General features: G+C 42.1%; 1 protein-coding gene across 1 annotated transcript; it reads right to left on the minus strand.

Moving 5' to 3' along the window:
• Positions 1 to 324: 324 nt before the first annotated feature.
• LOC135546962 (glycine receptor subunit alpha-2-like) lies at positions 325 to 10,230 on the minus strand. Its single transcript, XM_064975524.1, has 9 exons — positions 10,163 to 10,230; positions 9,396 to 9,523; positions 6,496 to 6,563; positions 4,900 to 5,123; positions 3,601 to 3,683; positions 3,352 to 3,495; positions 3,020 to 3,234; positions 1,756 to 1,905; positions 325 to 956 (listed from the first exon to the last, which is right to left on the minus strand). The coding sequence occupies exons 1-9, from the start codon at positions 10,228 to 10,230 to the stop codon at positions 675 to 677; spliced, it is 1,362 nt and encodes a 453-aa protein (XP_064831596.1). The 3' UTR covers positions 325 to 674.
• Between the last annotated feature and the right edge of the window lie 13,656 nt (positions 10,231 to 23,886).

Consider the following 23,886-nt stretch of genomic DNA (forward strand, 5'->3'; position numbering starts at 1 on the left):
CAAGGAAAAATACTTTTTTAGTCTTAGTCTTGGGGTTAGGGTTAAGGTCAGAGTTTGGTTTCGGTTTAGGGGTTAGAAAAAATAGGATTTTGAATGGGAATCAATTGTTTGGTCCCCACAAGGATAGTAAAACGTGTGTGTGTGTATATACATTGTGCTCGTATAGAACTGCTGCTTGTAGAAACAGTGAGGAACTACAGTACAATTGTATAAAACTGCTCTAAATCAACCTTCATATGAAAACCACACAAAAGTCTAACCCTAAAGCCCAGACTACTGCACATACAAATGCATGGAATGTTGCTCCATTGCAAGGTTGCACAAATGCAAAGGCAGTATTGTCTCATAAAATGTGGTCCACTTTTTTACATCATTGCTCTGTGCCTTGAGTAAAAACCCAGTAGAATCTCCAGGATGCATTAACACATAGGAATATATCTGTGCCTCACCACTTGTTCATCTAAAACATGTGCATTAGTCTATTCGATTTTGCTTGAACACCTACCAATTATCCCTGAAAGAACACCACCACCCCCAGCATCACTGTGCCTCTCCTCCATGTACAGTCCCACAACATAAAGTAGTCTCACTGCTGTCCAATCATTTCTCATTCAGTAAAATTAGAGTGAGAGAGAGATGAGGGTTCCATAGGTAAAACCTGCCGGGCAGAGCGACTACCCTGACTGCATGCCAATGTCCTCATGCCTGATGACCTTGTATGTTATCCAGTAGAAGATGTTGAAGAGGAGGAAGGCCATAGGGAAGGCTGCTCGGGACACAGTGTCAATCCTCTTGGCCCTGTCCACAAACCTTTTTCTTATCACCTCTTTCTCTTTAGGAGTTGGTGGTGCTGAGCTGGGGTTTGAGACGGCGTTTTTAACAGCCGGCCCATCCTTCAGACACTGAGTCATGCCGTAACCAGAGAAATTGAAGCGGCCATCCCTCATGTCGTCATCCTGGTGAAACAAAACAAAGGCAGAACCATGGTGAGTTTGCTTCTGTTCAATGGAGAGAAAGAGTTTCAGACACACTCCCATGTGCACACACACTATGACATTGTGGTGTATGGCCAGTAGCCATGTTCTTGCGTCCTTTTCTTGGCCCGTGACTCAGGTGTTGTACCCTTTACCTGAGGATGCCTCCAGGCGACATCTACAGCTGCTTCATTAACACTGGGGACACAGCTGAATGTCTCCCAGATACACCCTCCCTACCTCCCTCCCTCTGCTGCAGCAGCAACAACAAGCTAACACACTTAGATAACCTTAGATAACCTGACACACTTCAGTCAACAAGTCTCTGTCTGCCCTAAATGTTCATTCAGCCCAGTTTCATCATGTCACACTTCCTTTTGAAAGACACCATTCATATGATCAGCCATGAGGCCCTGGGATTTGTTGTAGCAGTTACTGGCACCGCCTGCCTTTGGTGCATGCAAGCCTGTGTAAGCGAGGGATTGATCGAGTCCTGGTCCCATATTGCATTTTCAACACACATTTTCTCAGTCTTGCCTGTCTCTCCCCATCTCTTCAATAGCAATTAAAAAATACTGGAGTGGAACTCCCAATCTTTAAAAATGGTTAATGAGTCTGGGCTTTGCAGTGACTGTTCTAACGGCAATCCCACTGGGCACAGACGTCAATTGAATGTCTATTCCATGTTGGTTCAACGTAATTTCATTGAAATGGAGTAGAAACAACGTTGATTTAAGCAGCATGTGTCCAGTGGGATGCTCCTCAAGACTAGACTGTTTACCTTGTGTGTCCGCCTCTGTCTTCGCCTCAAGCGAAGTAAATCCTTCTGTTGCCTGGAAACAAAGTTAACCCCAGCATATTCCAGTAGGGCAGCGAATACAAACAGGAGACACACGGCCATCCAGATATCAATGGCCTTCACATAGGACACCTGTGACAAGAAACAAACAAACAATAGTTTACTGGGACTGCATAATCCTTGTATGTCCTGGCGTCATGATGCATCGGTCAATTAACATTTCAATGGGATTATTATCTTCCCTCATTGTGCTTTGTTATGTTAATCAGAGTTGATGTAAATTCTAAATCACCATAATTAGAGGGGTGGTATTTGCTAACAAGTGCTTTAAACTTTCAAAGCTGAAATTGATATGAGTGATTTCAGCGATAGCACTGGAAGGAAATAATTGCTGCTTCAATTACCAAGGTAACATAAAGGAAACAGTAGCAGTTAGGCTGAAGCCTTCATCTCCCAGCCGGATGTGAGATGGAGGCTAGAATCTGAAGGATGACCTCTTATTCATCCTACAATGACCTCATCTGTCTCTCAAAATGACAGGTCATTTGCATGGAGAGAAAACAACTCAACGTTGTTGAGTGCTCTTTAGGCATATTGAGCTTTTGTTGCTCTGAGTTGGGCCTCTCAAAGTCCTATCTTAATATTTATCAGCGTTTCTTTCATGTTGGCCTCTTTGACGTGGCCGAGCCCTCCGTTGTCGAGCCCTCCGTGGTCATGTGTGGTCCAATGTGTAGGGAAATTATTGATCTTCAAGAGATGACTCACACTGGAGGCCTCTTGCTAGCGTAAGTGTGAATAGCAATTTAGTGTTTGACAGTGCACTGTCGCTGTGTATACACTACTGTTAAATTTAGTCATGTTATATCACCACCTAAATCACTATTCTAACAAGTTAAATACATTTCAATATATTGTGATAATGTAATGTTTAAAGGTCTTCTCTGTTTTGCAACTTATTGATTTTAAAAATTAAAGACTTCACAAGTGCATTGATATTCACTTGATATAAATCTATTGATTGCTTATCTATTGCCCTAGGCCACTTGAATCAGAACCCAATACTCAAAATTCAGGAAAGCATGGAGACTTCAACCTTAGGCATATTTACATTTCATGAGCAGTATCTGATTATGTACGACTTCGAAAATGAGTAGGAAATTGAATATTGATTGATCTGAACATGGCCCAGTATCCCTCTCTCCTCCATCAGATTGTCCACTCACCCTGCTTGGGTTAACAATATTACCTTAGGAAGGGAGGCTCTGGAGCCGGAGCTCTGGGTTGTCATGGTGAGCACAGTGGTGATGCCCAGCGCTACCCTGGCGGGCGCGGCGTCCATGTTGATCCAGAAGGAGACCCAGGAGAGGATGACAATGAGGAGGCTGGGGATGTACATCTGGATCAGGTAGTAACCCATCTGTCTCTCCAAGTGGAACTTCACCTCAATGCAGGTGAATTTACCTGGAGAACAAAACACACTGACACCTCAGATCAGGGATGGTGTGGTGAGAGGTGTGGTGTGTGCGGAGAATGTCTGTGAATGTGTGTGTGTACTGTGTGTGTGTGTGGTTCTCTGACCGGTGTTGTAGCTTTTGGTACAGTATCCCAGCTCCTTCTCATCTCTCATGATAAACTGGGGGAGGGTCAGCCCTGCGGCCACCTGCACCGGATTTTTGTCCTTGCTCTCCCACTCAAAGATCAAGTCATTCATAGTGTAGCCAACTGAGGAATGAATGAATACAGCAAAGATGTTTGAGAGGTTATTGCATTTTTACAAACCATGTTGCATGTGCTTTACCATATGGGATGTAAGGAGCAGTCACTTACAGCTCTCCAGTTGCATGGTACAGATCTGCATGTCCATGGGAAAGTTCTTCAGATCCATTGGACAAGATAGAATGAGAGTCAACCTTTGAAGAAGAGACATGTAAAGGTAAGGAGTCAACTGTGCAGGCATTCTTTGTGAATGTACAAGTAAATTATATAAATTATGTAGATACTGGCTTATTACATTATCGTGTTCTATACCTCACTCAATAGATGCATGTAATGTAAAATTAAAAATCTTATATGGAACCTAATTTTTACTGTTTCAAAATTTAAATACAAGCTCCCTACAATGTATGCCTACTGTGTACAGTATGTGATAAACATATACTCCTCTCCTGCAGTCAATGCTCTTTCTCCTTCCCCTCTGAGAGCCTCCCCTTCCCACACAGCATGTGGGATTCCCTTCAGCAGGTTCTTATCACACTTTCATTACTGGACAGTTATTGCGTCTGAGATGTATTGTCGTCTGCAGTCTGCTCTCTCTCTCATCTCTTCTCTCATGAATGGAGTGAGTGGCTAACCACCTTTCATCTGTTCTCTCAGAACCCCCTGCCTCCCTCCACACCTGGGCTCCTCCACCTGAATCAGCTCTCCAAATGGACAAAATTGAGCTGCATTATTCCGTTCCCTTGAGGTTTAAATCTGAGGCTGAGTTGTGTGACTGAAGTGATATTGAAATTAAATGAAATTTTATGTAATGTAAGTGTAGTAGTGATTTTTGTAGGAGGAGGCTATTGTATGAAGGTTACCCATGTCTCATCTACTACGAGTGGGCTGCATCTACTGCAAAGTGATTCCATCTTACTGATCCCATGCAATGCTAGGGATGAAGCAAATGCCCAGTGGAAATTAATAGCCTACATGAGCGGCTTTTTTTCCCCATACTCCGTCCCTGAACGTATTCTAAACATCTTTGGAGAAAAATTCCCTGTAGCCTTTGGCTACTCAAGTAGTTTGTGTTTCTATGGAGACTCTTAGTGGAGACCATATTGCAGCCAATTCCTCCAGGTAAAGGAATGCTTTATTCAGATGAATCCCATGAAACCAGAGAGGTTGTCTTTGATGTTTCTTACAAAAGTAATTACATGTGCGTTAAGGGCTTGGAAGTAGACTAACGTTGAAGGGAATCTCTGACTGTCTGCTGAAATTTCACTGGATTTGAATATTATCTTTGTTTGGATGTTTCCAACAGGAAATGTTCTGCGTGACCTTGTTCTACATCTCTCCAGCCTATTTCACTTATTTCCCCAATCAATAGAGTTGAGTCCACCATTCAATGCATGCTCCACATCTGACCTGATACTGTACAGGACGGTACCATCTTTGAAGACCCTCAGGAGCTTGTTGTCTGTGGTGACATCATGGAAGTTGGCACCTTTCTCATTGGCGAAGAACAGGTCAGGTTTCCAGATAGAATCCAACATGGACGGATCCAGGTCCAGAGAGGAGTCTGGGTATTTGCTGTACGCCAGCCGAGGGTCTCTCCACTTCTGTCGCAGGAAGATGTTCACTCTGTAATCCTTGAGTAAATAGTGAAATCAGCTTTAGAATGGCTTGATTTTTGACATATTAACTACTTTTGTCTATCCCCATTAAATATACAGTACTCTACTTTTGATGACTAGAATATGTTGCGTCTGGTCACTTACTCATGACTGGTCACTTACTCATGAAAACATTATTTTGCTGTGGACTTTTACATATTTAGAATGATAGTGTTACTAATACAAAACAACATTGACCTCTTAATATGTTGGCCAAATGCCTGCCTCAGGTTTTTGGTTCCATCGTAGTGACATGCAGCATTACATTTGGCACCTAATATTGCACCAATGATACTAATATTAATATCAATGGTAATAGAATACAGACACTGTGGGACGACCACAACCTTAACTGGAGAAATTGCTCAATTATTTGTTTTACATAGAATTGTAATATGATAAATAATAGCATGAATGAATGGATGCAATACGTGGATTTCAATGCATATTTGTATGTTTGTAAATCACAGCACAATACCATCATCTAAAATCCAAATGACATTTTAAGAGTAGATACAAATTTGTTGAAAAGAGCCATCAAAAAATTGCAGCCTTCAGTCTAACTTAGTTACTTGCTCCATATGATCAGTTTCCTCTGTTATTGCTGAAGTGCCATAATAGGAGATAGATGATGTTTGGGTGACCCAGGAAGTAGAAGCAGAAAGTACATTGAAGTTTGAAGATGCATTTAGTATTGACTCATGCAGGTTGCAAGAAGCTTGATTGCAGATGAACCGACCGTATCAGATGAGATGCCTTTTCTCTTCCTTTCAGAACAGACCTCTTTGGTAGGCAGTAGTGTATTTGCAGTCAACAGTCTATTGGCAGTCCCAGATGTGTATGCTTATGTGTGACAAGGTATTGAACAATTGTGGGCAAATGTTTGAACCCCCAGCTCAGCTGGCAACTAACGTCATTGCGATATAACTATTGAATGGGATCTCAATGCGTATTCTAGGTTTGCTATTGTTTACCCCTTGGGCAGTTGCATGTCTAGAGATATTACACCCGATCAATCTGCTTAAATCTCACACCTACAGCTATTGGCTGCAATTAAAGTGAATTATGTGCTTGCATTCACTGTGTAAATGATTAACACATGCACAAGGGAGTGTCATGGGAATAGCAATCCAATATTGCCTTGAGTATAGTGTGCTATACTTGCCCCCTGAAGCTGCCAATAGACTAAGGGGATGGGACAACGTTGAAAACATCCATAAACTAAAAGGAAAATTAGCTCATGAACAGCAAAGAAATGATTTGTATTGGATGATTTAAATCTTAAACTCCAGAGGAGATAAATAGCCAGGCTGAAGACAACATGACCAAGCACAACACTCCAACTCACCATTGTAGTTTCTGCTATAGAACCAAAGCTGTTGATAAATATGTTGCAGGTAACATTAACTGGGGGACCTGCAGGTTGGAGGACAGATAGCACATTGACATGTTTGACAGGGAAGAGGTAAAGCAAGAAGACGTTCGGGACACTTACCATGCTGGTCTCTGTGACCGAGCCCAAAGCTGTTGATAAAAATATTGCATGTAACGTTTACAGGGGGACATGTGAAATGGAGTGAGAATGAGGTGACAAGAAAAAGTCAATACGTTTTTTTAGCCCTTAATTATCATGTGCCATCTGCACGGGGTGCTTTAGCAAATAGAGGTGAGGGAGGTTGAGGAAGATAGTGGTGCAATATCTGTTGGACGTAACTTGAGTGTAATAAATGTATCTATCATCAAAATATGGGCTGTATGTATTTCTGTCAACTTAAGAAAGGCATGTTGTTCTCCTAAGCACGCCATGCAAGTCATAAAGCCACAGATAGTCGTTGACTAATCTCATCACCAAGTGTTTGTCTTCAAAAGCAGGCCTGGTACAGTAATAAGACCAGGGAAAAAAATGACGGATCATTATTCAACAAACAGTGGTATCGTTCAGAATTACTGACTTCACTAAATCAATAAGGATGACAACGAATGTTTTACTGGATTGGGTTAAAGGACAGACAAACACACATGCTGAAAGACAAACCGAGAGACACGTTGACACATACACACACTGGCATTAAACAGTGGCACATGCAAACAGAACAGTTCATTTAGTGTCACAAGCATTATGCTGATATCTTTGAGGACTGGTGGCAGAATGACTGGTAAATACATTAACAGTGGGAAAAGAATATTAGGAAATAGTAAACCCTGTGTCATCTCAACGCCCTTCACTGACATGAGTTCTCCAAGCAGCCTTCACTGACATGAGTTCTCCAAGCAGCCTTCACTGACATGAGTTCTCCAAGCAGCCTTCACTGACATGAGTTCTCCAAGCAGTCTTCACTGACATGAGTTCTCCAAGCAGTCTTCACTGACATGAGTTCTCCAAGCAGCCTTCACTGACATGAGTTCTCCAAGCAGCCTTCACTGACATGCGTTCTCCAAGCAGCCTTCACTGACATGAGTTCTCCAAGCAGCCTTCACTGACATGAGTTCTCCAAGCAGCCTCAGACAGCAAAGACCCTTTAAAGCAGCGCCAAATCTTGGTCTCTGTGTTAAGATGTGAGCACAGTGCCCTTCCCCTGTGTATTCATCAATATTCAATGTGACGTGGTGGTATTAATATTTGCCTCTGTTTGTAGTCGGGCAACTACATTTAATGTCAGTAACAACATTTTTACGGAATAACTCTGCACAACAACCTCGGCAAGGAAATGTAGGTCAGGCTCCATCAGCACTGTGGGGAATAGTTGTGACACAGTATGGTTTGTAAGTGATAAACTAGCATCATCTATGTATATCCCTGTATACTGTACATGGATGTGCAAATGTACTGTAAGTGTGTGTGTGTGTGTGTGTGTGCGTGCATGCGCATGTGTTGGTGTGGTATTACACCTCATTAGACTGGAATTCTCTATCTGCCAGAGACTCAGTCCTTCATCAATTTACCAGACAAGGTAAGATCATGTTTTTCACTCCAGACTTTTTTTTCACCTCTACTCCAACATTCTCCCATATCCATGTACTGATTCAAATTGTTTCTGCTTTTCAGAACAGACAAGTCTTCCCCTAATCTTAAGTCAATTTCTGAGGTCTTGTCTACACTTGTTTTCCATTCTCCCAGACAGAGTGGATAGATCTGGGCCAATGTTTCTGGGTTGAGGCTGAGTCTTACTGACCAATCTCAGACTGGGTTTCCTGTGCTATTCTCCTCACAGTGGCCTTCTCTTCAGCATTGTTCCACCACTAGTCTCCCAGCCCTCCTGACCCAGCCTGCCTGCCTCCCTGCCTGCCTGCCGTTTATTGTCATGAATCTTGCACTGGAGGAAGAACTTATATTGTAAAAATAATGAAAAGAAAAATGTAAGGTTAGGCATTAGGCATAGCAGTGTGGTTAAGGTTAGGTTTAAATGAATTGTATGACTTTGTGGCTGTGCTAGCTAGTGACCACTCTGCAGAGCTGCCTCCAGGGCAAGATTCATGACAATAAATGCCTACCCTGCTCCCTGAGCATCAATGAGTTCCCTTCCCTCTCCTTACTCAGCTCCATCACAGTGACATATGCTGTGTCTCTCCCCCTCACCACAACACAACAATAGAGGAACTCAACAGCCCACAGTCTAGCCAGAGGGAACCAATCCCTCATCTGTGGCTGTCACTGTGGCACCATCGTTGTTTTGGGGCCCACATCTATAACTTTAAGCTCATTATTGTTTTTCTAGTGTTGAATACTGATGGTAAATATAGCTGTTGCACACTATAAATGACAATTGAGGAAATAGCTATAGTTATTGGGTGTTGTGATGGTGGGCTGAGATACAAAACTATATCTAGCCTACTGCTTGGTTCTGGTGTGAGCCCTTCATGTTCGATAGCTCAATCCCATAAGTCCTACAGGGATGAGGGTGTCACTGTCTACAAGTGTGATTGATAGCCATTCTTCTTTAAATATTTAAGGGGTGGGTTACATCAATAGACAAATACATAATTCATGTTCATAATAAACCGTATTTACAATTGATGGGTTTTTAAGTTGTGAATGTAGACATTGTTCAAAATATGCCCTATTGACTGTTGAGGATGTGTTCAGTTGAGAATGTATACACCTACATCATTATATGTAAGGGATGTCAATACTTTAGAAAAATAAATGTAGCCATATAGGTGGATACACTGATCATTCCAGATGCATTTCATGCAAATGTTTTGTAATCCACACTAAACAAGTCATAGGAAAGCCAAATAAAAACCAACCTTTGAAGTTAGGTCTTATTCGTGCATCATAACCCGATGTTCTACCCATCAATGAGTCCAGAAAGTCTGAGGGAGACAAGTTAGTAGTAGATCCTGATCTGGACTCATGCTCCTTGGCATCCACCACCCTGTGAGAAACAAATGAAAAACACCTACTTAGTCCAAAGTGTGGTGAAAACATTTCTATTTAAACACAACCAAAGATGATCCTGGCCTGAATAGGTATTAAGATAAACACAAATGCGATTCAAATTCTATGATTATGGAGAATTACAATAGTGTGGAACACATTGGCAGACAAGGTGTGCAATAAGCCTCTTGTCACTAATGAAGAATTGGCATCGTGACTCTCCTCATTGTATACCTATTGGCTATGCACATTTTGAAATAAGTTACTCTGGCATAGGCTACTATAATTCCACAACGTTTTGACAACGCCCACAGAGTTAGAGGCAGTGATTAGCTTGGCTACACATCCTAAGCTATATTTTCAGTCCAATGATTGAACATTAAAGCTGTATGATTTCTACCTTCCATTAGTAACATTGGAACTTTGAGGTCCATGAGGAAATAATGTGTTCATTTTAGGTAGATTCATATTACATTTCCTAAACTTTGTTTTAATGGCAACGCACTTTGCCTTTTCAAACGATTAACATTACAGTTGAATAGACTACATATACATACATCCAAGAAAGTATCTAATTCGATTTGGAATAGTTTTATTTGTTTATGTTAAATGGCCAATAACGTAGCCATTCACCTACCTGCTGTTGTTGGTCTCCATTAAACATGCAAATAAAGCAGTCAAGACTTTGATAAAGGGGCGATTCATTCCTCTTGATTTTTTATTTCTTCACTTCTTTATTTCTTCCATATGTGAATGCTGGTCAAACACACAATCCAAGCAGCAGTATCGCTTTATTTCTGACCAAAGCGCAGTTGGGTGTTCTCGTGGCACACAGAGAATACGCAGGTGGCATTCCAGTCCGTAGGATCATAGTTTAGTTTGATGAAACACTGGTTCCCAGAATCATAAATTCTGAGTCATTGCCGCCAAAAAATAACCTGTAAAAAAAACGTCGTGAGGTGACACAATTCGCCGAGTCGTCAATGAGGCGTTCTCACTTTCATTCAAAAACTCACTGAAAACAGATGTATGTTCTCAAAAACATATAGCGGTGTTGAAGCATAATCTTTCCTTGCGTTGAAGACTGTCCACTGCTGGAATGGAGACAAGTGGACGCCTCTTCAGATTCAGCACTTGGATAGCTCCCGTTACCTTTGCGCGCAAGCGCACCATTAAGAACTGGGTTGATTTTCAACATGTCATATAAATGAGGAATACAACATTTTAAAAAATAAATTCAAATTATCGTTGTTAATGATCCAAATTCCTGTGTTTCGAGTAAAATTCCCCTGAAAGCTGTCCATAAAACGGTATGGATATGGAAGTGCTCAGGTCAGGAGGGACTGTACACAGATGTTGTGTGCCAGAACATCTTGTTGTCAGAAAATAGTTTTCTAGAATGTTTCACCACCTGACACTGGCTGGCTGGCTGCCTGCAACCTGGTCTCAGAACACTTCATATTATTCTGTAAGTAAATCTGAGACACTCCATTTAGTTTGATATATTACGTTTCATGTGGTATGTATTAATATGTGGATGTCCATCACCCATTTCGTATGATATAATACAAATTGTAATTCATATGATAAGGTAAGAATTTGCATAAAGTACTATATGTTACGAATTGTAGCTAGCTGGCTAATGTTAGTAAGCAGTTGCTTATCTACAGATAGTTTGTTGATAGTATAACCATCTGTAGATCACCTGTACGGGACTATCTGAATAAAGTGTGACCCAAATGATTAATGTTTTCCAATGGAGACACACATACGGCAATTAACCACCTAGAAAAGAGAGATTAACAGCATCCTCTGTGAGCAGTAACAGGTATACTAACAACATTTAGGTTGGTGCTGCAAAACCAGCACCAACCAGAGTCTAAATGGATTGCACTATAAACCAGGCAATGTAAAATCCTCAATTCCACATAGAGCAGCAAGCAACAGTGGCCAATCTCACTTGTATCTGGGCAGTTTTATGAAAGAAAGGCTTGTCCTGCATTGTGCCTTATTTTAATGGGCATTGGAAGTCCTGGGTGAGTGAAAGAGACAGCTCTAGTCAGGGGATTAGGGTGTTTTATTATTGTTAAACCCACAGATTGATACATCTCTCTTTCTTTTTGGTGACATGCAGAATGGGATTTAAATTCCTTAATTATCTGACGGTTATCTGATCCACCTGCCCAAAGGTCCTTACTGATGGGATCTAATGACCATTTGGAGTGGGGACTGGAGGTTGGAACATGGTCAAGCCAATTGTAGCTGTCTTTGGACTCGGAGTGACTACGGATGGGGTCAGTGTGTCTTGATCCTCTATACATTGTCTCATTACTTATTCATCATACATCCTGTGTGGGTTTATTTAATGAGATATGGGAAGAGTTTCTGGTTGATCGGTGAAACCTTCTCTAAGATAACGTTTGCCAAGATGAGGGTTTCTCTTTAGGGATGTTAAGAGATTTCTCTGGGATCTCAGACAAGATATGTTTTGGTGTGTGTGTTGTGTACAAAAGTCTTCCTATTCACGGAAAACAGGAGGGAACTATTGCAGCTCATTACAATAGGCCAAGGCTACTTCAATAAAGATTGGGAAACACCCCCAGCTGCATGTTTTGGGTTTTGCTCTAGCCCTACATAGCTGATTCAAATGACCAACTCATCATCATGCTTTGATTGTTTGAATCAGCTGTGTAGTGCCAAGGCAAAAAAACTAAACAGGCACCCAGGGGGGCCCCCAGGACCGACTTTGGGAAACCCTGACCTAGATGATTCAATATTGGTCTGATGACTCAAAACATACTACATTTTTTCCTCTACATTTTCTCATTTGGGGTGGCAGGGTAGCCTAGTGGTTAGAGTGTTGGACTAGTAACCGGAAGGTTGCAAGTTCAAACCCCTGAGCTGACAAGGTACAAATCTGTCGTTCTGCCCCTGAACAGGCAGTTAACCCACTGTACCTAGGCCGTCATTGTCAATAAGAATTTGTTCTTAACTGACTTGCCTAGTAAAATATGACTGTGACTGGAAGGTTCATGTATTGTATACTGTAGTGCAAATAAAACTGATTCATCCATTGAAAGTCTCTTAACCTTTCATTGCCGTTGGGGAGTAGAACATGTCAATTCCCAGGCGCTCTAATGAAAAAGAAAGGACACACCTCAAACCAGAGCAATTCATACATCCTGTACCATGGGATCCAATGTGACACTTGCAATTTGGTTCATAGAATTAAACAGGGGAGGAGGAAGATGGAGTGGATTATTTCCTCCTGGGCCTCAGTCTCTCGCAGCAGAACAGCACAGCAGAGGAGCTTGAAGCTGAGCCAGTCAGTAACAGAGTGCCAGACTGAGGAGTAATATAACCCCCAAGCATGTCACAGCATTCAGCCATGTGTTGTACCTAGGAGTAATCTCACACAGCCTATGGATGGCTTGACATGAATGAGAGAGAGAGACCTTTTCACACTGTTGTTGTTATTGTTGTTGTGTTTCCCTGTGTGCTCTCCAGCCTTTCCAAGTCCAATGAACATCATTCATGCCTTTCGACCATGATGATAAGGCACTTGCAGCCTCCTAAATGGCTTACACAGTTTGAATTCAGGACAGGTGCATGCTCTTATATAAATACTTAAGAAATGAGCAACGCTAAATATCTAAATCGGATTTGATATGTCAGTCTCACTCGTGTGTGTGAGTGTGTGAGTGAGAGTGAGAGTGAGAGTGAGAGTGAGAGCGTCTCTCTGTCAGTCAGTCAGTTATCCCCTTATCCCCTGGCTCCCTCTGGGTGGCCAACCTTTCAGCATTTACAGTGATGTGCCTCTGAAATCTGTTTCCAGGGCAACCGGGGCACCAAATACATCCCCGGAGGCATCTTGCTGGTGTGCCTTTTGTTTATACTATTCATATCTGAGAGACAATTTATCCACTCCGACTTACAATATATGAATATGCTAACTGAAAAAGATGGTGAATGACAAAGGGAAAATATATTCAGTGACAAACGATTTTCGAACAAATGAGTTGAATAACCTCACATTGTCCTTATTAATCCACGCTGTTTTATCCACCCTGGACTCAGGAGTAGATGTAACATAGTAAAAGTAAATCTGTCCCCCTCCATTTAGTGTGATATGATAAGTGTCATATGGTATGATATATCACAAATTCCAATTTGTTGTGGCTAACATTAGGTAGGTAGCTGACGTTATCTAGGTGGCTAACGTTATCTAGTGTTAGGGTAAGGGTGAAGTTTAGGGTTAGGAAAATGGTTATGGTTAGGGTTAGTGGATAGTTAGCGAAAATGTTGTTGACAGTTATTGAACATCTACAAACCATCTACTTGGGACAAGCCAAATAAAGTGTTACCGTTATTTGATATAATTTAAGATATTTCTTCACATGGAAATTACTCTGTGTACTCTAAATATAGCATTTTATCAAATTTATTGCAATATTAAATACGTTATCCATCATCTGTTAATCGCACCGTCTTAATCAAATTCACTCTGGTTTGCATAGTTGGGTAAAAGGAGAGAGAACATCCAGGATCTGAATAATGAATAAGTGAATGTGTTATCTCCATCACTGTTCTCCAGTGCCACAGTATGGTATGCCCAGGTTGATGAGCTATTATGAGGGAACAGGCTGTCAATGCGGGGCATGTCCACTTGATGGCTGTGGCTTTAAATCGACATGACATTATCTTCAGAAGAACATACTTGAGGCAGTCACCTGCTGAAAGCCTCTACATTCTCCCCAGTCAGGACGAAGCAGTTCCAACGACCCTCTCCAATAAGCAGAGAGAGGGAGATAGATAGAGAGAAGACAGGCTGAGGGAGAGACAGAGAGAGGGAGATAGATATAGAGAAGACAGGCTGAGGGAGAGAGACAGAGAGAGGGAGATAGATAGAGAGAAGACAGGCTGAGGGAGAGACAGAGAGAGGTTGATAGATAGAGAGAAGACAGGCTGAGGGAGAGAGACAGAGAGAGGGAGATAGATAGAGAGAAGACAGGCTGAGGGAGAGAGACAGAGAGAGGTTGATAGATAGAGAGAAGACAGGCTGAGGGAGAGAGACAGAGAGAGGGAGATAGATAGAAAGGGAAAGCAGAGAGAGAAAGAGGGAAGTAGAGAGACAGAAAGAGAAATGGAAAGAAAGAGAGAGAGAGATAAAGCTGGGCTACAGAGCTCACCTGGAAACAACAAGCAGGCTTGAGCCTCCCTGATGCTCATGTTCAGTGGAGTGGAGCATCAAGTGTTGGGGAGTATCCATTGCACCATCGATCCCTTGTATTTTTATCCCACTTAATGACTTTCCCTGTATCATTCATCCCATGAATTTAAACAAAGAGAAGAGGTGGATTGTTATTGGTGGTTATACAGTAGCTATACCATGGTGAGCTTTACTAACTGGAAAGAGGAAACACACAAATATTTAATTAGAGGACTCATGAGGAGAGAGGATGGTAATGAATTCTACATAGAGACAACATCCCTCAATATTATCCCTGATCTTTTTCTCATAGTAAAGTAACGTGAAGCTATTTAGCAGAATCTTACCATAACCACTGAAGATGACAAACACAATATGACAAGACAGGGACACTGGTTTCAGTGTGGAGATATGGAGCTTCCATGGACTTTCTAATATACAACAAAAATATACAAGCCATTTAACAGACACTTTTATCCAAAGCGATGTAAGGTTCTATCAGAATATCAAATGTGTACGCGTACACACAAGTGTTCTAGAATATTGGACCGCTGGCTTTCATACTTTTGGAATTTCTCAGTACAGCTCGAGCAATTTCTCCAACTGTCAACACTTTTAAATGAATAGAGGATGTGTACCAGAGACACATTGGTTGGGAATTGTGGGGACGTGCCTGTCCGGACTGTGCACCCGGATGGTGGTCTCAGAGCTGCATAGCTGTGTCACAATGGGTCGCCGGACTCTCGCGTCTCAGCGTCTGTGGACTATGATTTACACTTTACAGTCATGCATGCATTCATTTTACGTACGGGTAGTCCCAAGAATCTAACCCACTATCCTGGCATTGCAAGTGCCATGCTCTACCAACTGAGCTGCAGAGGACCGCTTTCTGAGCGAGCAGACAGCCTGTGGTGTGCATGATGGATCCAGGTTGAGTGACCCCCTCAGAGCCTATAGGAGGATGCTGATCTCAGGTGAGGAGTGGGTGACTGGTGACGAGCCCACCTGTCAATCACAGCCCTCTCTCCCCATCAGCGGGACCAACCTGGCAGTCACTCAGCCTTCCTTTCTACATCACTGAGCACTAAAACCCCACTGATCCCCAGTCTAGACCCTCAGTAGGCTCCACGCTCCATACTCACTCTGGTCAGTCACAACAAAACCCTACCCTGTCTGTTTATCTATCTGTGTGATTACAGTGTCTCTGTAGCAAATACTTACTGAACTGGGCTCCCATGCCCTTAGGGATATATGGAATAAGACTGAGCACAAAAATACAAGGTAAACAATGTTATTAGGATCCATGTGGTAGAAGGAGCACGCACATTGAATTGAGTGTATTTCCTGCTTGTTCTCCAAAAGTAATTTGGGGTTACATGTTGATAGAGTCCATTGCATGGATCAGCTTACCTGCTTGCCTCATTGCCTCTCCGGTCTAAGGTTTAGGTTGGAATCTCTAGATACAGTCACCCAAACCCAAAAGACAGACACTTCTCTGGTCCAACGTCTGCATTTCTCTGGTCCAACGTCTGCATTTCTCTGGTCCAACGTCTGCTTGACGCTGACACTGGCTCACAATTAATCTATTTCTGGCTGGCAGGCTTTTCTCACTGAGCAATGTCACTGGAGCTGTAGATGACTGTCAGAAGGATGAAGGGGGAGATTGAAGATTGAGCACAATTCCAATTGCTTAGCTTGTTTACATCAGCTCTCCCCTCAGTGGAGCTTAGCAGTATGTTAAAGACCCAGTTACCAACAAGACGGAGACCGACAAAGGACAATCACTTATTTTCATGTTCTTTAATCATATTTTATTTGAGTCTCGTCTCAAATCCTCAGCGGCTTGTGTAGGATTTTACTGTAGGTTGAGATTCCAACCCAGTTTGACTCATATTCCATATGTCCGGTTGGATATTCCCTAAGTAAGGTAAGGAATGTTGACTGATACAACTGCTTGTTACATCCGCAGAGGTCTGTCAGAGGAAGCTGGGAAATTCCTCCCTTGGTAGTTGCTGTCACTCTATTTTAGCAGTCCTCAAACCTCTGCTCAGGGACCCCAGAAGGTTCACAATTTTGTTGTAGCCCTGAACTCACCTGATTAATCTAGTCAAAGGCTTGATGATTAGTTGATCGTTTGAATCAGGTGTGCGAGCTGTGGAATAGTTCAAATACATGGAACGTCAGGGTTACTTAAGGAGAGGTTTCAGAACGCCTGCTATATTTTATAGCAGAGGCGGGGGCTATGAAAAGTACAGTGCCTTGCAAAAGTATTCGGCCCCCTTGAACTTTGCGACCTTTTGCCACATTTCAGGCTTCAAACATAAAGATATAAAACTGTATTTTTTTGTGAAGAATCAACAACAAGTGGGACACAATCATGAAGTGGAACGACATTTATTGGATATTTCAAACTTTTTTAACAAATCAAAAACTGAAAAATTGGGCGTGCAAAATTATTCAGCCCCTTTACTTTCAGTGCAGCAAACTCTCTCCAGAAGTTCAGTGAGGATCTCTGAATGATCCAATGTTGACCTAAATGACTAATGATAATAAATACAATCCACCTGTGTGTAATCAAGTCTCCGTATAAATGCACCTGCACTGTGATAGTCTCAGAGGTCCGTTAAAAGCGCAGAGAGCATCATGAAGAACAAGGAACACACCAGGCAGGTTCGAGATACTGTTGTGAAGAAGTTTAAAGCCGGATTTGGATACAAAAAGATTTCCCAAGCATTAAACATCCCAAGGAGCACTGTGCAAGCGATAATATTGAAATGGAAGAAGTATCAGACCACTGCAAATCTACCAAGACCTGGCCGTCCCTCTAAACTTTCAGCTCATACAAGGAGAAGACTGATCAGAGATGCAGCCAAGAGGCCCATGATCACTCTGGATGAACTGCAGAGATCTACAGCTGAGGTGGGAGACTCTGTCCATAGGACAACAATCAGTCGTATATTGCACAAATCTGGCCTTTATGGAAGAGTGGCAAGAAGAAAGCCATTTCTTAAAGATATCCATAAAAAGTGTCGTTTAAAGTTTGCCACAAGCCACCTGGGAGACCTGAACTTTTTGGCAACAATGCAAAACGTTATGTTTGGCGTAAAAGCAACACAGCTCATCACCCTGACCACACCATCCCCACTGTCAAACATGGTGGTGGCAGCATCATGGTTTGGGCCTGCTTTTCTTCAGCAGGGACAGGGAAGATGGTTAAAATTGATGGGAAGATGGATGGAGCCAAATACAGGACCATTCTGGAAGAAAACCTGATGGAGTCTGCAAAAGACCTGAGACTGGGACGGAGATTTGTCTTCCAACAAGACAATGATCCAAAACATAAAGCAAAATCTACAATGGAATGGTTCAAAAATAAACATATCCAGGTGTTAGAATGGCCAAGTCAAAGTCCAGACCTGAATCCAATCGAGAATGTGGAAAGAACTGAAAACTGCTGTTCACAAATGCTCTCCTACCAACTTCACTGAGCTCGAGCTGTTTTGCAAGGACGAATGGGAAAAAAATGTCAGTCTCTCGATGTGCAAAACTGATAGAGACATACCCCAAGCGACTTACAGCTGTAATCGCAGCAAAAGGTGGCGCTACAAAGTATTAACTTAAGGGGGCTGAATAATTTTGCTCGCCCAATTTTTCAGTTTTTGATTTGTTAAAAAAGTTTGAAATATCCAATAAATGTCGTTCCACTTCATGATTGTGTCCCACTTGTTGTTGATTCTTCACAAAAAAAATACAGTTTTATATCTTTATGTTTGAAGCCTGAAATGTGGCAAAAGGTCGCAAAGTTCAAGGGGGGCGAATACTTTCGCAAGGCACTGTATGTGCAGGAAGTATATCTATGGGCTGTAAACACATAATACAGCACATGATGTGCTTGCACCAAACATCCATAAAAGTGATTAACATGCATTCTGTCAAATGGAAGGCTATGCTTAAGATGACTGACTGTCAGACACTGAATATGCTCCCATACATAGAGTAGGGTTTAAGTAAGGGTTGTGGCTATATGCGCTATTAAGAAACTGAACAAATGCGTAAAATCAATTTGTACCTGTACTGTACATTGATATTATGCTGTATGTCACTAATGCTATATTACACAATATCATCATCATTAATGGTTGTATTCTATTCATGTGTATTACATGAATGTATAATGCTGAAGTCCTGTATAGGGGTTTAAACTCATTGCAGTAACAGGGCTAACACTGCTGTCATTATTCAGTGTCCTCACTTGTCATGTTTTCCTGCCCACATGTCATGTTAGTCATGGTGAGAACAGTAAAACAATGACTCATCCATTTCCTGCTATATTAATCTAACAAACTGCATTTAATTGACAAAACCCTGTGTGAGAATGCATGATAAATAGACCAGATATGTTAAGCAGACTATTCCTGAGGATTCTCTACATATTTTACTCATTACTTTCTCATTAATTGAACCCCTTCGTGATCAGTATCTTTATTTTGATACTACTATAAAAAGTAATCCTGAGGAAATTTAACTAAATTTAACCAAATTTTAAAAGCAGCTCCACAAACTACTGGAGCTACTTTGGAATGTACACTGTATATTCTAAAGTATGTGGTCACCCCTTTAAATGACTGGATTTGGCTATTTCAGTCACACCCATTACTGACTGGTGTATTAACTCGAGGACACAGCCATGCAATCTCCATAGACGAACATTGGCAGTAGAATGGCCTCACTGAAGAGCTCAGTGACTTTCAATGTGGCACTGTCATAGGATGCCACCTTTCCAACAAGGCAGTTCGTCAAATGTATGCCCTGCTAGAGATACCCCGGTCAACTGTAAGTGCTGTTGTTGTGAGGTGGAAATGTCTAGGAGCAACAAGGACTCAGCCGCAAAGTGGTAGGCCACAAAAGCTTACAGAACGGGACCGCCGAGTGCGGAAGTGCGTAGCATGTAAAAAGCGTCTGTCCTCGGTTGCAATACTCACTACCAAGTTCCAAACTGCCTCTGGAAGCAACGTCAACACAGGAACTGTTCGTAGGGAGCTTCATGAAATGGGTTTCCATGGCCAAGCAGCCACACACAAGTCTAAGACCACCATGTGCCAAGCGTCAGCTGGAGTGGTGTAAAGCTCACCGCCATTGGATTCTGGAGAAGTGGAAACATGTTCTCTGGAGTGATGAATCACACTTCACCAACTGGCAGTGCGACGGACGAATCTGAGTTTGGCTAGGGGAACACTACCTGCCCGAATGCATAGTACCAACTGTAAAGTTTGGTGAAGGAGTAATTATGGTCTGGGCTGTTTTTCAAGGTCTGGGCTAGGCCCTTTGTTCTAGTGATGGGAAATCTTGATGCTCCAACATACAATTACATTTTCAACGATTCTGTGCATCCAACTTTGTGGTAACAGTTTGGGAAATGGCCCTTTCCTGTTTCAGCATGACAATGCCCCAGTGCACAAAAGCGAGGTCCATACAGAATTGGTTTGTCGAGATCGATGTGGAAGAACTTGACTGGCCTGCACAGAGCCCTGACCTCAACCCCATGGAACACCTTTGGGATGAATTTGAACACTGACTGCGAGCCTGGCCTAATCGCCCAACATCAGTGCTCTACCTCACTAATGCTCTTGTGTCTGAATGGAAGCATAGTGCCCGCAGCAGTGCCCGCAGCAATGTTCCAACCGCTAGTGGAAAGCCTTCTCAGAAGAGGGGAGGCTGTTATAGCAGTAAAGGTAGAACCAACTCCATATTCATGCAAATTATTTTGGAATGAGATGTTTGACGAGCAGGTATCCACATATTTTTGGTATGTTGTGTATTATTACTTGACAACAATTGTAAGCCTCACTAAATTTCTCGCTACATAATTATTATAAGCTTGAAATGTTGCATGTTAAATTGGCTGCAAATTCATACCTTCATGTAAATAAAATGTGATTTGAATGCACCAGTCTAATGATACGTAGTTATGGAAATATATTGAAAACCTACATTTTGAAAAATTCCAGAGCCATGCAGCTACTGAATACACAATTATTACATAGATAGAAAATTAGTGAAGCTTACAGGGACTTGTCTTTGAAGTAAAGATATTCTCCCCCTATGAAAACAAGCACCTCTAGGTACCGATTTTACAGCAGGTAATTACCGGTTCATTTCATTTACCACCTAACTTCCTATGAAACACCAGGTAAATACTAGTGGACGTTGTGAGATGGCAGGTCATTCCTGTGTTGTGGGGCCTGTGCTGTGGAGAGCCCAGTGACATGGTACGTTGAAGGGTATGATCTGACAGGACATTGATCTGACAGGACATTGATCTAGTCTATCAGGCCAGGTCCAGGAGACAGCCCAGTGAGCTCTGATTACTGAAGAAGAGGTTGCTATGCTTGGCTTCACTCCACAGAACTGGGAAAAGTGCCACTGGTCAGTGCCAATGAATAACTGAATATATCTGTGGAATCATTTACTTTACTCTAAATGTATAGGTCCTGGAGTTTTTGTTTAGATAATAATATCACTTTTCTCCATTTTTGATTCTCTATAGTTACTGTCAATCAATCAAATCAAATGTATTTATAAAGCCATTTTTACATCACCAGATCAATCAATAAGATACAGTATCTACTGTATATGAAGACATACAGTGCCTTGCGAAAGTATTCGGCCCCCTTGAACTTTGCGACCTTTTGCCACATTTCAGGCTTCAAACAAAAATATAAAACTGTATTTTTTTGTGAAGAATCAACAACAAGTGGGACACAATCATGAAGTGGAACGACATTTATTGGATATTTCAAACTTTTTTAACAAATCAAAAACTGAAAAATTGGGCGTGCAAAATTATTCAGCCCCTTTACTTTTACTTACCCCTTTACAAGACAATGATCCAAAACATAAAGCAAAATCTACAATGGAATGGTTCAAAAATAAACATATCCAGGTGTTAGAATGGCCAAGTCAAAGTCCAGACCTGAATCCAATCGAGAATCTGTGGAAAGACCTGAAAACTGCTGTTCACAAATGCTCTCCATCCAACCGCACTGAGCTCGAGCTGTTTTGCAAGGAGGAATGGGAAAAAATTTCAGTCTCTCGATGTGCAAAACTGATAGAGACATACCCCAAGCGACTTACAGCTGTAATCGCAGCAAAAGGTGGCGCTACAAAGTATTAACTTAAGGGGGCTGAATAATTTTGCACGCCCAATTGTTCAGTTTTTGATTTTGATTTATCCAATAAATGCCGTTCCACTTCATGATTGTGTCCCACTTACATGATTGTGTCCCAAAATACAGTTTTATATCTTTATGTTTGAAGCCTGAAATGTGGCAAAAGGTCGCAAAGTTCAAGGATAAAATTTGTTCAATGTGAACTCACCTCACATGTCTCCTTACCTTCTGATGAGTCATTAGAGACTAAATCCCTGGACTTTACAGGGTCGTTTTGACCCCTGCTTCCGACAAGAGTCATTGAGCGAAGTCATAGGGGTACTGGGTACTCCATGCCTGCTGCTCCAGGAAACCTCCAGCTCCGGAGGACTTCCAAAGGACAAAATGTCAAAATGTCTCACCTGATCACTGTGGAGACCTTTTGTTTGTTTTTATTTTATTTAACCTTTATTTAACTAGGCAAGTCATTCTAGACCTTGCAGTGCTCCAAACCGTCGGAACATCTCATCCAAATCAAATTTAGAAAATCAAATTTATTTATATAGCCCTTCGTACATCAGCTGATATCTCAAAGTGCTGTACAGAAACCCAGCCTAAAACCCCAAACAATGCAGGTGTTGAAGCACGTTGGCTCAGAAAAACTCCCTAGAAAGGCCAAAACCTAGGAAGAAACCTGGAGAGGAACCAGGCTATGAGGGGTGGCCAGTCCTCTTCTGGCTGTGCCGGGTGGAGATTATAACAGAACATGGCCAAGATGTTCAAATGTTCATAAATGACCAGCATGGTCAAATAATAGGTCTGGGACAGGTAGAACGTCCGGTGAACAGGTCAGGATTCCATAGTCGCAGGCAGAACAGTTGAAACTGGAGCAGCAGCACGGCCAGGTGGACTGGGGACAGCAAGGAGTCGTCATGCCAGGTAGTCCTGAGGTATGGTCCTAGGGCTCAGGTCCTCCGAGAGAGAGAAAGAAAGAGAGAGAGATAATTAGAGGGGTGGCAGTGTAGCCTAGTGGTTAGAGCATTGGACTAGTAACCGAAAGGTTGCAAGTTCAAATCCCCGAGCTGACAAGGTACAAAATCTGTCGTTCTGCCCCTGAACAGGCAGTTAACCCGCTGTTCCTAGGCCGTCATTGAAAATAAGAATTTGTTCTTAACTGACTTGCCTAGTAAAATAAAGGTAAAAAAAAAGAGAGCATACTTAAATTCACACAGGACAATGGATAAGACAGGAGAAGTACTCCAAATATAACAAACTGACCCTAGCCCCCCAGACACATAAACTACTGCAGCATAAATACTGGAGGCTGAGACAGGAGGGGTCAGGAGACACTGTGGCCCCATCCGATGATACCCCCGGACAGGGCCAAACAGGAAGGATATAACTGTGCAAACCACGCCCCAAAGTATTATAATTAGCCGCCACTGCTACGATGGTAGAATCTCAATTGCATACTCCTCACGTCCTCTCTTCGCTCTCCTCGGCTTCTCAACACCCATGGGAGGAGAAGGTCAGAGGGGAGGGGTCTCTGGCTTTCTCATCCAATGGGTTTTGAGAAGAAGGTGAGGAGAGAGGACATGAAGATTATGCAATTGAGATTCTCCCATTATGCTGTAAGAAAAGGGAAGGATAAAATTGGAGGAAATGAAGCAATTATAATGACAATGGTTCCCCTTGGTATGAGTAATTTAAAAAGGCAAACTATCTCTTAGTGTGCAGGTTTGGGCAACATGCCAGGGAAATCCACTTTGTGAGGAAGGGAAGGAAATAATGGCTTTCATTAACCCTTTTCATTCTACAATAGGCTCTCCACACTAATACTGTATGTGTTTCTAATTTGCTTCCATCTAAATTAGCACTCACCAGCTCTCACTACCCAGAACCCATCCCCTTCAAAGCTGCCAGTTATAATAACCATGGAAACAGGACTAATTGAGACACAAAAGGCATTATTCTATAATAAGTATTAACTTCTTCCAGATCCAA

This window comes from Oncorhynchus masou, chromosome 10 (assembly GCF_036934945.1).
Source record: "Oncorhynchus masou masou isolate Uvic2021 chromosome 10, UVic_Omas_1.1, whole genome shotgun sequence".
NCBI lineage: Eukaryota > Metazoa > Chordata > Actinopteri > Salmoniformes > Salmonidae > Oncorhynchus > Oncorhynchus masou.

Coding starts and splice junctions, on each gene's coding strand:
- LOC135546962 (XM_064975524.1), bottom strand. CDS start 10,230: ATGAATCGCCCCTTTATCAAAGTCTTGACTGCTTTATTTGCATGTTTA. Junction 6,564..9,395: donor AATAAGACCTAACTTCAAAG/GTTGGTTTTTAT, acceptor TCCAACCTGCAG/GTCCCCCAGTTAATGTTACC. Junction 957..1,755: donor GACAGAGGCGGACACACAAG/GTAAACAGTCTA, acceptor TTGTTTCACCAG/GATGACGACATGAGGGATGG.